The 14600-nt window shown below is 39.8% G+C and overlaps 2 protein-coding genes across 8 annotated transcripts in view; both read left to right on the forward strand.

Moving 5' to 3' along the window:
• Nucleotides 1–1865, forward strand: LOC127598177 (ALX homeobox protein 1-like). Its single transcript, XM_052061822.1, has 5 exons — nt 1–317; nt 402–458; nt 596–744; nt 1024–1137; nt 1558–1865. Exons 1-5 carry the CDS (start codon nt 131–133, stop codon nt 1714–1716), a joined length of 666 nt encoding a protein of 221 aa, XP_051917782.1. The 5' UTR covers nt 1–130; the 3' UTR covers nt 1717–1865.
• A 2308-nt stretch (nt 1866–4173) lies between these two features.
• The window catches only part of bicd1a (bicaudal D homolog 1a), a 36675-nt gene continuing 26248 nt past the window's right edge, over nt 4174–14600 (forward strand). For 3 of the 7 annotated variants that reach the window (XR_007961858.1, XM_052061649.1, XM_052061650.1), the window contains exon 1: nt 4176–4716. Coding sequence is in view for 5 of the 7 variants with exons in the window: in XM_052061649.1 (XP_051917609.1) it covers nt 4501–4716 (216 nt within the window). In the remaining 2 variants the exon portion in view is untranslated. Of the gene's footprint in view, nt 4717–14600 lie in introns of all 7 variants that reach the window. The other 4 variants (XR_007961857.1, XM_052061648.1, XM_052061647.1 and 1 more) reach the window with 2 other exon arrangements.

Here is a 14600-nt window from a genome sequence, read left to right on the forward strand (position 1 = left end):
ATACCCTCATCTTTCAGGGAGCAGAGGAGGAAGTCACAGCAAATTTTCTTCACGAGAGCCGTCATTGATGCTATTTTATCGGGGTTGTGTGCTGAAAATTCCAACATTGAATGACATATAACACATTGCAATGCTGGAAATAAGGAATAGAGATGACACAGAGAGGGGGTCTGACCGGGAACCATGCAAAAGGTTTTCTCATTCCATTGAGGAGATCCTGAGAAAGCCTAGTTGTACCAGAAAAGAGGAAAAAGTTCATCGCAACTGGTCTGTTATCAAGGAGAACACCCGGATATCAAACCAGCTTTTAGGCACAGGTATGCTCTTGACGTAAGACTAATGTTACATACTTTATGCATGGATATACAATTTTCAATTTACATATTTGTTTCCCCCGAAAGAAAGTCCGGAAATCAGGCGCCATGAAGTATCACCAAAATCCCCTTCAGAAAGTATCAGTGAGTATCATTTGAAAATAATAATGACGATGATGATAAACTAAAGCGGTAATTCAAAAAGTTTCCTGACAATTTCACTTTTTTTTTCAATGACAGTAGTGATCGAAGTTGATAACATAATTATTCCAATTTATTAGGTGGCAGAAAAAAGAGGCAAACCAGGATCACTTTTACACCGTCGCAGGTACTGGAGATGGAGAAGGTCTTTCAGCAGACTCACTACCCGGATGTCAAGACCAGAGAGCAGTTGGCCTCATATTTGGTCCTCACTGAGGGGCGAATACAGGTACACAAAGAACTGTACATAATCTACCCAATTCTGTTTATTCTTATTGTCAGAAGTCATTTAAAGGCTTCAACGTCTGATTTTATTTCACAAATAAAGTGAAACTGTTACCATGCATTTATGATGCAAACCACGAGTATATCATGCGAAGCTCAAAAGCGCACCACTTTTCTGAAAAGTGAGAGGAATGAGAACAATCTTCCGTCCTTTAGATCCCGACTGGTGAATATTTTGTATGACATGGGGGAAAAAAAAATCTTATTTTGCTGTTTTGTTTAGATTTGGTTTCAGAACCGTCGAGCCAAATGGAGGAAGACTGAAGCATTGAGAGACATTCAGCTGAAAGAAAGACATCATACACATTCGCACAATAATTCCCGGTTATTTTATGAGGTACCTTTTAAATACATTATATATCATATAAATGCACACACACTGGATACTTTGTCGGGTATCCCTGAACAGTTATAATGACAATGTAAAATTCTGCCTTTTGAGGAGATGATAATACTGAGATTTATACGGCACTGTCGTAGTGTAGTCTTCATTTAACGTTATGTTTATTATCGTGGTTGTGCATTGCATACCAGTAATACACAAAATTGTGACAGTATGTAGCAGTGGAGAGATGTCTCAAATGTGCAGGTTACCTCATGAATTGTCCTGTGATTGAATTTTGTTTGTGTGTGCTGTCACATGAAACCAAATTGCTTAAACAGATGTTCAACCATTGAAGTAAATTATCATTAACTAAGCTATTTGTGGCTATGTTGGGACGTGTCATCAATATGCACCCCTTTCTCCATCCATCAGAAACCACAGCTGGCAACAATGTTTTGGCTGCCATGTTGCTCACAGGAATTGTTGCATTCAAGACTGCTCCTCACAGCAAAGTCACCTCCCAGCATGCTGACCGAAACACATTTCTCACATCACAGAAGTCCGTATTTTGACATTCAGACAGTGACCTGAGAGTGATTAAACGATTAAGTTGTGACATTACATGAGCATCACAATGTTTTTTTTAATTGAAGGCTCTGACGTGTTTAAACTAATTTACAACGTGCTGTGCTTGTAGTGTAGTGTTCTTTCTTTACAATAAATATCTTCTCTAAATATTAGAGTGAGTACTGTTGTGACTGTTTCTCCGAAGGCTAAATAAATACAAAATGAATTTAATTAAAACTCATTCACTTCCAAAGACATTTTTAAACGTCTTTTCAGACTTGGTCTAGAATTGGCTGGCACTGAATGAGTTAATTTTATTTTGTGCTGCAGTCTTGTGCATGAGATATGTTATTTGCATGACATCACATTCCTTTGTCAGAGATAAGATAATGCGCCGCCTATGTTCATCTGTTTGAACTTCTGACCATCGGTTCTTATCTTAATTTGAGGTTGTAAATTGAGGTTGCTCGCAGGTCAGCTGGGGAAGCTAGAAAAACATGAAATGCAGTAACCGCTGAAAGCTATGGCCAGTTCATCAAAATTACACAAATGCCATAAAAAATGGTTTCATGTACTGTATTCATCTAGATGACTGAATGTAAAATGGCTGGTGTTTACGATAAATTGTGCACAATTACACTGTTGTCAGTGTGGAAGGCAGTTATTCAGAAAGTTAAACATACTTAAGACAATAAACCATTTTACCTGAAATAATGAACATTGAAGTAGCCCTCACAAAAATTAAAAAAGTAATCCTTTTTATCCTTTTGAATTTGAATTTTGGCTACAACATTTTACAAATCTGTACATTTAGAATGCAAGGCCTGGATGATAACAATTAAGCATTTTGGAAGTCACTGTACTTAATGCAACAATTATGACATGAAATTTTCCAGCAGGCTATGTATCTGTTTTTTTGTTGTGGTGGTCCTGTACTGTTCAGCATCATAGAACTGTCCCTAAAATGTTACCTCGCTCATGTGTTCACATTGTATTTAATTGAAAGATGTTTGTTGTTTTTTTTTCTCTTTCTCCTTTCTTCTTTCTACATACATTCTTGCTGCTGGAGGCTGTAAATTTCCCCAGTGTGGGACGAATTAAGGATATCTTATCTTATCTTATCTTATCTTATCTTATCTTATCTTATGTAGCTAATTGAGTTCAACCAAGTATTAAACGGCATTGTCCCTCTTACTATGATGCAATGCGGTTCTACACGACTGCAACCGTCCATCCACTGGTCCCCATTTAATAATGGGGCACCTATTTGCCGACAACAATTCACACCCATGGACAATTTAGAGTTTTCATTTCACCTAACATGCAGGTTTTTGGAATGTAGGATTGAAAAGATTCCAACCCAGAACCTCCCAACTTATAGGCAGACATTCAAACCACAAATATTTCTAAATTATTCTTCATTTTTACAATGTTCCAGAACATTTGGAATGTGTCGTTATTCTGTCACAGGCTATATGAAAGATGACATGATGTCTGCTGCTTTTCAAAGACTGAGGCATCCAACATGGATCCAACAATGACCCAGACAACCCATATATTTTTCTTTTGTGTGAGGGTATTGCTGGTAATTGCCAATTATAGCAACGCTGGCACAACACAAACCACTCTATCAATACCATAAATGATTTGACAGGATAAGAGCTAATAAAATATGACAAGGTTTTGTGTGAAGTTAAACTTTTCACCCCGGTTATTTATGTGTTTATAGCCCGTGTTACGCCATCGCTATACCTGTCAACTCATACGGTTTAGCCATAGTTCATTCGGATTTTGTGGTGAATCTTACGTATATAGCCGTATCACACAAATCATACGGATTCTGAAAATTTCCCCTAACAGGTAGTTCCGTTTGCTTTTGCCCAGAATGGTGCAAGTCTACTCGAATGCTTTAATTTCCGGTAACTTTCCAGTAAATCACGTGGTTCCTAGTTGAAAACAGCAGAGTATTCATTGCATACTTCGGTAGTGTACAAGCAACTTCTACAAGGAAACAAATTTCCCGAAAATCGCTTGCACCAGAAACACTGACAGAATTATTGCAGTGCAAAGTAATTATGAATGGATGCTGTAACTTCGAACCGATGAGTCAGCATTTGGTGTTGGTGAAAAAAGTAACGCAGGAATACAACTCTGAACACAGTAACGCCACTAAGTAGAATGATGATTAGACATTAACCAGACAGACATTGTATTATGGAGATCTACAATAATTATCATTGAAAAATTTGTGGGGTTTTATTCTGCCGTTATTTTGACATGTAAAATGCTTTGGTATGTTATAAGGATTATTTGCTCTTTATACAAGGATTTTTTGGTTGTTTATACAGGTTGGCGCTCCGAAAAGTTGACAGGTATGCATCGCGTACTTTTGATTGAGGCGTTCGTCACTAAATGCTTCAAACTATGTGAACTATACAGTGGGTGGAGTTGAAAAATATGCACAGACACATATGAGCCAAGAGGTGGCGCCCTTGCGCTCATGAATTAGCAGAAATGACGCCGTGTTATCCTGGGTGACCTGGTTTGAAAAGCACACGACTTCATCTATATGTCGCTACAGTTCTGTTGATGTCGTGTCTCATTTTTTTAGGGAAGGAAAATATAAGAGTTCGACCACATATTTTAATTTTCTGGCCGCTCTCCAAGAAAGGAGGCGTATATTCCGCATCCCCATCCTCCTCCCGATCGCCTCTGTGTTGTAAGGGGAGTTCGGGAGGAGAACCGCAGTCCAACAGGCTGGGTGGGCGGGGGCTGAGAGGGACGGAGAAAGCCGGACAGTGAAGGGCGATGGCGGCCGGTGCGGGATGCGGAGAGTCTGTGGATCAATACCGGTCCGAGGTGGAACGGCTGGCCCGGGAGCTGATCGAAGCGAACGGAGAGAAGATTCGGGCTGCGGAGTGCGGGCTGGTGGTTCTGGAGGAAAACCAGGCGCTGAAGAACAAGTGTGCTGAACTGGAGAGCGAGCAGGAGGCTCTGAGGAAGGAGTTGGAACAATTGCAAGAGGTAAGAGACTGGACTGCGCTCACTCACTCACTCACTCACTCACTCACTCACTCACTCACTCACTCACTCACTCACTCACTCACTCACTCACTCACTCACTCACTCACTCACTCACTCACTCACTCACTCACTCACTCACTCACTCACTCACTCACTCACTCACTCACTCAGGGGGCGTCCGCAGCTGATGATGTCGATGCACCTGTGTGGCGTGTGCTGGAGGTCAGTTGAAGTACCTGAGAGTTCATGGGCATCACTTCACTCCCTTCTTAATTAAAGGAAATGTGAAATGCTTTTAAGTCAATCTCTTCAACGGGCATCTTTATTCAAGCTGCGTGGTGCTGCACTCAGTGTAACCATGCATGCATACAGTAATGTGTGCATACTCCCGGTTTGTTTCATTGATGACACTATTCTGCTAAAAGGCAGGTGTGTCAAATTCATTTTAATTGGGCCACATTTTGTGTTTTTCGCAGAGGGTTGGTGTGACTGGAAATGAGTTATCACCTCATTACAGTATGAGAACAGAGTTGCTCCTGCATTTCATTATTAGGATGTATTTATTTTGTTAACATCAGATTGAGGTTGAAATGAGATGTCATGGAAAATAGAGACAACTAAATATAACAACTAATACTCCATTTAAGTTGAGAAGAGCTTTGGTGAAAAACACATCTGTAAATCTGTAAAAAGTGAACTAAAATTGTGATTTTGGTCCAGATTACCTGCAAAAATTAAAATAGCTCTATAATGCAAAAGCAAAGTAGACACACCTCATTTGCTTTAGCGGGTCACAAAAACATGACGTGCTTTGAGTTTGGCCGCTGTGCTATTAGGGTTTCCCATTTATTTATTATATTTATATTTCAATATATTCAGATTTAAATGGGACAGGAGAAGAGAGACAAAATCTATTTTTCGTTAATGGATGCTACAACTTCTTGTTGCTTTCAAGCTTAGCTTGTAGCAGACGTGTGCTCATTGCAGTATGACGCCTTTGATCCATTGGATATAAAAGGACACTTTGATTCTATCCTCTTTCATCTATAACTGCTTGAGACAACAAAGTGTATGCAGGAAAGTGGATAAGATTGCATGATTGTCTGTGTCTCATATGTTGTCTTGTATTATTTTGTCCTTTTTTGTGAACTTTTCTTTTGATGGCGGTGCGGGCACCCGCAGCGGCTCCTCTTGCTTCATGTTGAGAGGGAAGAAAATTCATCTGTGCTGCATGTGCACATTTGACAATAAAGTTATATTCAATTCAATTCAATTATGATAACATTTCTGTGGAGTGTAAAACACCGGGTCTATAATTTAGCCTTGCATTGCAGAACATAAAGTATTTTATTTGTAGGGTGTAAGAACATGGTGGAACAACAGGGCTATGGAGACAATGGAAATGTTGGTAACGGTTGCTGTATAAAATATTGCCGATTCCTCACATCCAGGGAGAAATAAAAGGATAACTCATTCAATGTATGAGTATATATACATTGAATGAGAGAGGTTTTGCACACACTCTTTGTCTATGTTAAGTCTTCATCTACCATGTATACTATTTCATGATGGATATTCAAAAGTTTGGAATTGGATTTTCAAGAAGCACCTGTAAAAGGTCCAAATAGCATTGCTGCAAAAAACTCACAATATCATCATCATTCTTCAAGCTGTTTTTCACATGCGCATATTTATTACAGTGGAATGTCAGTTGACTTTGGATTTGGTTAGATTTAGATCACCATGGTGGGTGGTGTGTGATCTATGTAATGACTATCATGAGATGAGTAAACAACCGATGACATCTGCTGATGACAAAACTTACCGATACAGACAACACTGCATTTCGCACAGCGATAACAGCACACAATCGTTTGACATGTTTGTGAGATAACAATAAATGACAGAAACAACATACGGTGAGAATAAGTGTGAGTATATTTAGTCAGTTGTAATAAAATGATCATATTTATTTGGATCGCAAATGAATTTGTATTTCCTTTTTCCCACATTCCAAACACGCACACATCACGTTGAGTGAGAATTGTAAATAGCTCGTTGATTTATGTACACAATTGACTGGCAGTCAACGTGGATAGGCCTCAGCTCTCCCGTGATGTTAATAAGGAGAAATACTGGAGACTAGAACGATGGAAGGATATTACCAGATGGTAGAATCGTGGTTTGCATGTCTGTTTCACAGTTACAGGATCTGGGTTCGAATCATGACTCTGGCCTATCTGTCCCGAGTTTGAACGCAATCCTTCCTTGAACAGAAACTAGCTTGTGAGGATAAGTGAAAACTCGAAGATGTGAATGTGAGTGTGAATGTGAATTTATTTGTTTATAAATGAATGGATGGATGGCCCTTACTGGATAATTTGGGAATTCACAGCCATGTTTTTTTTTACATCTGTCTCATGTTATGTTTGATGTAACACGAGTGGTAGCAGTTTGGAGTGTCTGAGCTCAATTCTTGGCTCTGATCCTGCTGTGTGGAGTTTGCATGTTCTCCCGATGCTAGTGTCTGTGGCTTACACCAACACTCCAGAAATATGCAATATTGGTGTTGTTTTCTCTCTTTTGGTATTTCCGCAGATGAACGCTTCTGAACTTTTGTCTCATGATCTAAAACACAAATGCCTTCAGTGCGCAGCAAAAACAAAGGAATTGACTTTGTCGTTCCAATACAGATCACTCAAACAAGTGCACATGAGCAATCTAGAGACATTCTAAAAAAGGGCTGTATGAAACCTTGAGCCTTTACATACACAACTAGTTATTCGTAACTCTTTTTTTAACCATTCTATGGCCCTATTAAGTCAATTCTAATAGTTTTTTTGCCCCTCAGTATGATGCAAGTCAGTTCGATATGATTGTGCATGTCAGCAACAATAAAAAAAAAGAAAAAGAAAGAAAGAAAGAATGTCAATACTACTGTGCATCTGTTGAGATCGTTTCATGTGTTCCTGCCTTGTGAGCTCAAAGTCTCCCTGTCCGTCTGTGTGTCATTCGGTGCTTACGCTTGGCACAGGGAACATTTTCTGGAGGTGATATTACTTCCACAAAAAAAACCCCACCCCTGGGTCTTATCTGTCGCACGCTTATATCACTGTAGCAGAGTACAAGCCTTCCACTACAATAATATCACATCCATTCCCCCTGCTCTCTGCTTTGCATTGAAATACAGCAGGGAACTTTTGATGGAATCTGATTGAGTTGTTGTGTGGCCTATGAATCTGGAAAATATTGACTATGAAAACCTGATATGCATTACTTTCATGATGTCTCACCATTATTATTTTTTGAATGACTAGACTTAGAAATCTTTTTGTGAAAATCTACACTTGCAAATGATCAAGTCATCTCTTGTATTCAAATTTGTATTAGTTAGCAAGTAGATGGCAAAGATAAACGCTGCTGACCTCACCATGAAGCAATACAACAGCATGATAACGGCATCATAGTAAAGAAAGCGTACTTGGCATTCACCCAGTCGGCGGCAGTCGGAGCACTGGCCATTTGCACGAGAAAGTCAAAACAGGGGGGGTAGGGGGCTGTAATTCTTCATTCAAAGGGGTATTTTGACCAAACCATGTTACAAACATGTGATCAAGACAGTTTTAAATAATAAAATAGACACGGTCATTATGTACTGCTGTGCAATGAATTTCAGGGCAGGGAGATTTACACATATGTCTTTCTGCAGTAACAATTGTTCTAATCTTCTGCCCGCAGTTCACTTCCTTGCTGGTGATTGTGTGTGCTCAGTTCACACACATACTGCACATACACGGTTGGAGCTGCTGCAAGTACAAAAGAAAACATTAGGTACACTTTGTCTTTGAGGGACTGAAAGTGCTCTTGGTCTTAAAACTTCTGCGCTATTATATTCTTCTTTTCTCTCAAACCCACAAACACACAAACACCCTTCTCACTGCATGCCCCCCAGCCCAGTCACTCCCTCCATCCTGTATGCTCTGGATGCTGCTGGATAGTTGCCTAATCCATGGCATGGGCCCCTTTATTCAGTGGTTCAAGCTTGTTAGTGCTGTCTCTGGCCAGATCAACCTCAGGCAGGACAGTGGAAGTGGAAGGAGGAGGAGGAAGAAAAGGGTGCAGTGATTGTGAGAGTGAGACAAGCTATTCTGCCTCAGCACTGTGCTTGTATGGCTTTACAATGATGTAGACATTTTTGCAATTATTTGTACTAGGATGATCAGTGAGCCGGATGACTCATGGATGTTTCATTTGCAATTGTCCACAGACAGAAAAAGAAATTGCATCCTCATTTGTTGTAGTATGTCTGCACGAAATGTGTCAAAGAAGCTTTATGAGTCATTTTGAACATGTTACTGTGCCTGCAAGATGTGGCGCGTCTTTATTTTGTTTCCTGCAACTTGGTTTGCCCTTTACAAAATGTTTGCGTGTTAATATTTTATGGCTGAAGACACACTTATTTTGTTGCTCATGTACTGCCTCGAGAGGTAGAGAAGCAGATGTGTAGGTAGGTAGGTCGGTAGATAGGTAGCTATGTATTTAGATTTCCTGATTCACAGCTCTTGGCTCCATTTGCAATTTGCCTCCAATCCACTTGTGGCCAGTTCTTTGTCGAACAAGTCCCCAAATAAATGAGTCAATCATCCATCCATCCATCCATTATCTGCTCTGCTTTTCCTCACGAGGGCCGTAATCAGTTGTGGCAACACATGCAACACCATTCTGACTGCTTGCACAATGTATTGAAATCCAGAACAAGAGCTTTATCTAAATGCTACTTTTCTGAAGGTTTATGATGCCAATTTCTAACCAACACAGTAAAATGTGTGCAAATTTAACATATGTGTATTATTGCAGTTGTTATTTGAAGTGGTGTACAGATTAGAAGTGTCCTACATCATACAGAATTTGCTGTATGTACTATTTTGGTTGTGTCTGTTTGATGTATGGAGCAGTATAAACGGTGCGCGGTGGGATACAGTACATTGTATCGTCTTCACTCTACACCCATGCATTTTTAATTCTAAACAAAAGATGAACTTTTTCTTCGGAATACTTTTGAAACCAGACATCAAGTCATGGTCATAAATCTGTCCTGGTGATACTGTACATTACAAGTTTGTCTGCCTCCTCCATTCTCTCGGTGCTCCTCTTACATTCGCTTGCAGTGGTGGGAGAGCGGTAAACATCGAGGAATGAGGTGGATCAATACATTCTGGGATGGTTTTGTTCCCTCTCTTCTTTCTGTTCAGTCCACCATCCCCCTCTCTCAACATAGCCTGTGGCCCAACCCTTGTATTCCCCGCACCCCTTCGTATATGGTCCCCTTTGGGCTGAAGTGGGGAGTTCGCATCAATTTATGCAGTATGCAATTTGCTGAGCTGAGCTGCACTTTTCTGTGAATGAAATGAAATTTTAAAAAAAGGTCAAATGTGGAGCTTGAGGAAACATTTTGGTTGTGCATGCATGCAAGTGGGTACACTAATGTGTGTGTGTGTGTGTGTGTGTGTGTGTGTGTGTGTGTGTGTGTGTGTGTGTGTGTGTGTGTGTGTGTGTCATTTGAATCGATGCACAATTCCATTTTCCATTGAATATTTTACTCATCACTTGATTCGTGGCAACATAGCTCAGACTCAATTGTTCTATTGTTCCTTCACTGACAAAGGTGGGTGACTGGCTGGGCGATGATTGTAATACATTATACACGCCAAGTTACCTTTGACCCCAGCAAGAGGCTCAGTGAGGCAGCTGAGCATCGCAATAAGGAGTCCCGCAGTCGCCCTTAAATATGTTGAACTGCACCGCTTTGTGCGCGCGTGTCTGCGTGCCTGCAGTCAGAACAAGAGGTGAAGGTCATTTTGTCAGCAGCTTTTTCGCTGCATGAGGGTGTCTCGTGTCAGTAAATGCGGCAGGCTGGGTGCGGGTGTTGTGATTGAAAACAGTGAGGACGGCGGGGCAGAGTGTGACTGTGTGGCTGTAGCGCATCACTTTGATCTCTTTGTCTTTTCTGCTGCTATGGTTGTGTTGATGTAATGGAGAAGAGGGCATTGTGGGTGACCATTGCTTGTCTGTGTGAAATGAGTGGCTGAGCAGAAACAGCATAAATAGAAGCATAAACTCCACCCTAGTTGTGCTTGATTTCGGGTATACATTTGAATGTTATTTTTATGTTTCTGTGGCTAAGTAGCAAGAGTGGTACCTCGAAGATTCGTGATGGTCACTTGAATTTGGTGGACTTTCAACACAGTACTTCCCATTGAGATCACAGGCCAAAGTCTTACAAACATAATACATCAACCTAATTGTCTCACACAAGTGTAAAATGAAATCACATGTGCAATGGAAAAATGTTAAAACATAACACAAACTGTATCTTTTTTTTTATTAACTTTTCTTTTGATAGCGGCGCGGACACTCACAGCGTAATGAAACTCTTGTTTTATGTTGGGAGGGACATTTGACAATAAAGTTTATCCAATCCAATCCAAGCCAAATATTTTATTTCGAAGTAAAAGTCATTTGGCAATTAACCAGTGTGTGGCTTGCTAGCTAGCGGCTTGTGCAAGAAGTCGCTCACTCCAAAGGACCACCCGTGAGAGTCAATTGCATGACAACAGTCACAGAAGGGCCAAATTCATTCGTTTCATTTCCAAAATGTGTTCACAAAATGATCCGATTTACACTGAATTAAAATTGAGTGAATTCAACAAAACCTTTTTTCAGTGTGCCAGAGAATCACCACCCACAGACACACAAATGTTTTTCTTTCTTTCTTTCTTTCTTTCTTTCTTTCTTTCTTTCTTTCTTTCTTTCTTTCTTTCTTTCTTTCTTTCTTTCTTTCTTTCTTTCTTTCTTTCTTTCTTTCTTTCTTTCTTTCTTTCTTTCTTTCCTTTTTTACAATAGAATACAATACATGCTGATTTATATAGCGCTTGAGTAATTGACCTTGCTCTCCTGGTCAATTCAACGGTGACAATCAGAATACTTCCTGAGTAAGAGTGCCTGTAGCCAAGTGTATTTTTAACTACTGTATGCCAACGTGTGAGTAGTCGCCTGAAGGCCATCTCTGCCGTGTGTTGTTGTGGTTGACTTGCTCCTGGTGTCCTGACAGGCACATTAGCAAACAGAGAGAGCAAGTTGAGTATATGGCACAGTTACAGACGGTACAGCCTGTTAGCAGGATTTTCTTTCTCTCTGCTCACACAGTTGCCAAAGCATGGAGGCATATTTTTGTTCTCAGCATGTAAAGAGACACCAAAAGTGAATCAAATGCAAAATAGTAGGACAAACATTTAATTACGTCCAAGTATCGCCAATGCATAATAGTACAAGTAAATTTGTTTGTGTTTATCTTTGTGTGTGTGTGTGTGTGTGTGTGTGTGTGTGTGTGTGTGTGTGTGTGTGTGTGTGTGTGCGCGGGTATGTGTGCGGGTGTGTGCGTGTGCACGTGTGCTGTCCCTCTCAGTGCTCCTGTACTGTAAAAAAATAAATAAATAAATGGAAAGATAAGTATACCATGTCTGTTGTTATAACTGTTATAATGGTGGAAGCGGATACTCCACATTATCAAGGATGTTCGATGTAATTGAATTGTTCAAATTCAAGATCTGATCTCCACTTCATTATGTTCAACAGGCAAGTCTGCAAAGAGGCTATAAGAACAAAATCAGATTTGTGGGGGAGAATTGCGATCTTTGGAGCACATTTTACGAGGAGCTTCTCCTTAGGCCACACATTCATTGTCCATCACCCGCGCACAGAAGTGTGATTCTGGGAAATAATCCAACCTTCTTTCTTATCAATAGCAGACTTGAGCCAAATGAACGCATTCGAACAAGACATATTAAACCGGGCTTGTGCTTGGCAGCCCTTTCAGTGGCATCTGCATGTTTTACTTTGTGTAGTGTGTGAAAGCAGCAGATGTGGATCTTCACAATGGCACAGATCATCCACCATTTTAAGATGTCTTTGTGAGTGCTATTGTACGGTAATAGCATTGTTGTTCTAAATGTTATGCACAGCGGGTATTGAGCACTAAACAGTTATGACAGTGAAAGCAGAAAACAACCACATTTTTGTTGTATAAGCGTACAGAAAGATAAGCGCTATGGTGAATAAATGCATTTGTTTCGGAAGCCTAGATTCAGAAGTGGAGTTGAAAAAGAACATATCAGCACACAAATGAGCTAGCAACTTTAATCAGCTTATATGTTTGTATTTAACCCAGTCTTATTACAGCTTTGTAAAATTATGTGATAAAGCTGAACTGGTCAACTTTATGCTGCAGCCAGTAGTCTTCTATTTCATATTCATTCAGTCTTTTATATGAAATATCATTTTTTGCAACAGTCTACTATGATATGACTATTTTTTTTTGCTTGTACTATGACTGTAACTCAATGACCCAGCTCCACTCTACTTGTGAAAATGTGCCTCTGTGCATTTTGTTTTTATTTATTTTATTTTTTTACAGATGACACATCTCGTGACATGGCAATTTTCCTCATGGCTGAAATCCACATGGGAACTTTTCCGTGTCTTTAAAAAGAACAAAGTGTGAACGGAGGGCATTTTCTCTAACACAGTGAATATTTATTAAAAAGAGAATGAAATGAATATAGTAAAATGAGAATTAAAACAAAATTACTGTTTCAGCTCTTATGATGCTGATCCACCTGATATTTTTACAATTTTGGAAAATTATTCTTTGTAAATAATGGAAATATCTTAGAATCTATTCTGGGGTCAAACTGTCACCATCGTTAGCATTAACGCAAGAGTAAAAGAAAGTTGACAAGGTCCACACCATGAAACAATGTACATCATCTTTGTTAACAAGCGACTGTGTTTTGTTTTTCTTAAGTGAAACTGTAACATTTTATGTTGATGCAGACAGCCGTGTTGCTCCTCTGCCGCGTCCATCCATGTCTCTCTCCATGTTACTGAAGTCTGTGATGTTGTCAGATGGGGTGGCCATCTGGACTGTACGCAACTGTAGATGTCATGTGTATCTGTATGTGTATTTATACTCATCATAACTTCTTGTGAGTTGACTAATACCGTACTCCGATTGCTATGTTCCACAACTACATCACTATACGCCTTTAGTTGGGATTACTGCTCAGCAAGCTGCCTTTTGGATGAAATTTCAATCAAGTTTCACTGAAAAGATTACATTTTGATTGACGGATTATGATTTCACATCTCCTGCACATGTTTTGAAACAACGGGAGTCTTCATGTTCGGACAATTACACCTTGACTTATGAGTGCCCCGATTTAGGAGGTTTTCAGTCATAAAAACTGTCGCATGACGTATTTCCTGCTCTTGAGTTGTAACTTGCTCGCAATTTTTTTTTTGGTTACAACAGCTAGATGGTGTCAGCAAACTTCACAACAAGAAGCACTGAATAATTTTTCAAAAAAAGAGGCCACTTGTTTGCTTTAAGATGTTTTGTTTTAAAGTGAAAAGCTAAACATTATACAAAAGCAATTACAATTGTGTATGTAACCAAATCACATCACGAAAGTGTGCTGGGTTAATGCTAACCCATGCAAAACAGTGTAGACAGGCTGACACTAAAATACGGAATTGTGCCTTCATTGGGAATGAAATGTTGCATCCCATATTGCACTTAAACGTTTCATATTTTCCTAATCGTCCCATGCGTTGGCCATCGATGCCCAAGTATATCTGACTGACGCAATCAAAACCCAAACTCATGCGTTTTTATCAACATCCGCCAAAATGAATTTGAACCCACATTTGGCAGGTTGCAGGTTGTTAATGTATAACCCTGGTTGTAACACTTTAATCAATGGATATTTAAACACAAATAGTGCAGCAACATATGCAGTCAAACAATATAACAATACTCCCAGGCA

Source organism: Hippocampus zosterae, chromosome 3 (genome assembly GCF_025434085.1).
Source record: "Hippocampus zosterae strain Florida chromosome 3, ASM2543408v3, whole genome shotgun sequence".
Taxonomy (NCBI): domain Eukaryota; kingdom Metazoa; phylum Chordata; class Actinopteri; order Syngnathiformes; family Syngnathidae; genus Hippocampus; species Hippocampus zosterae.

Coding starts and splice junctions, on each gene's coding strand:
- LOC127598177 (XM_052061822.1), top strand. CDS start 131: ATGCTGGAAATAAGGAATAGAGATGACACAGAGAGGGGGTCTGACCGG. Junction 318..401: donor AAACCAGCTTTTAGGCACAG/GTATGCTCTTGA, acceptor TTCCCCCGAAAG/AAAGTCCGGAAATCAGGCGC. Junction 1,138..1,557: donor ATTCCCGGTTATTTTATGAG/GTACCTTTTAAA, acceptor TCCATCCATCAG/AAACCACAGCTGGCAACAAT.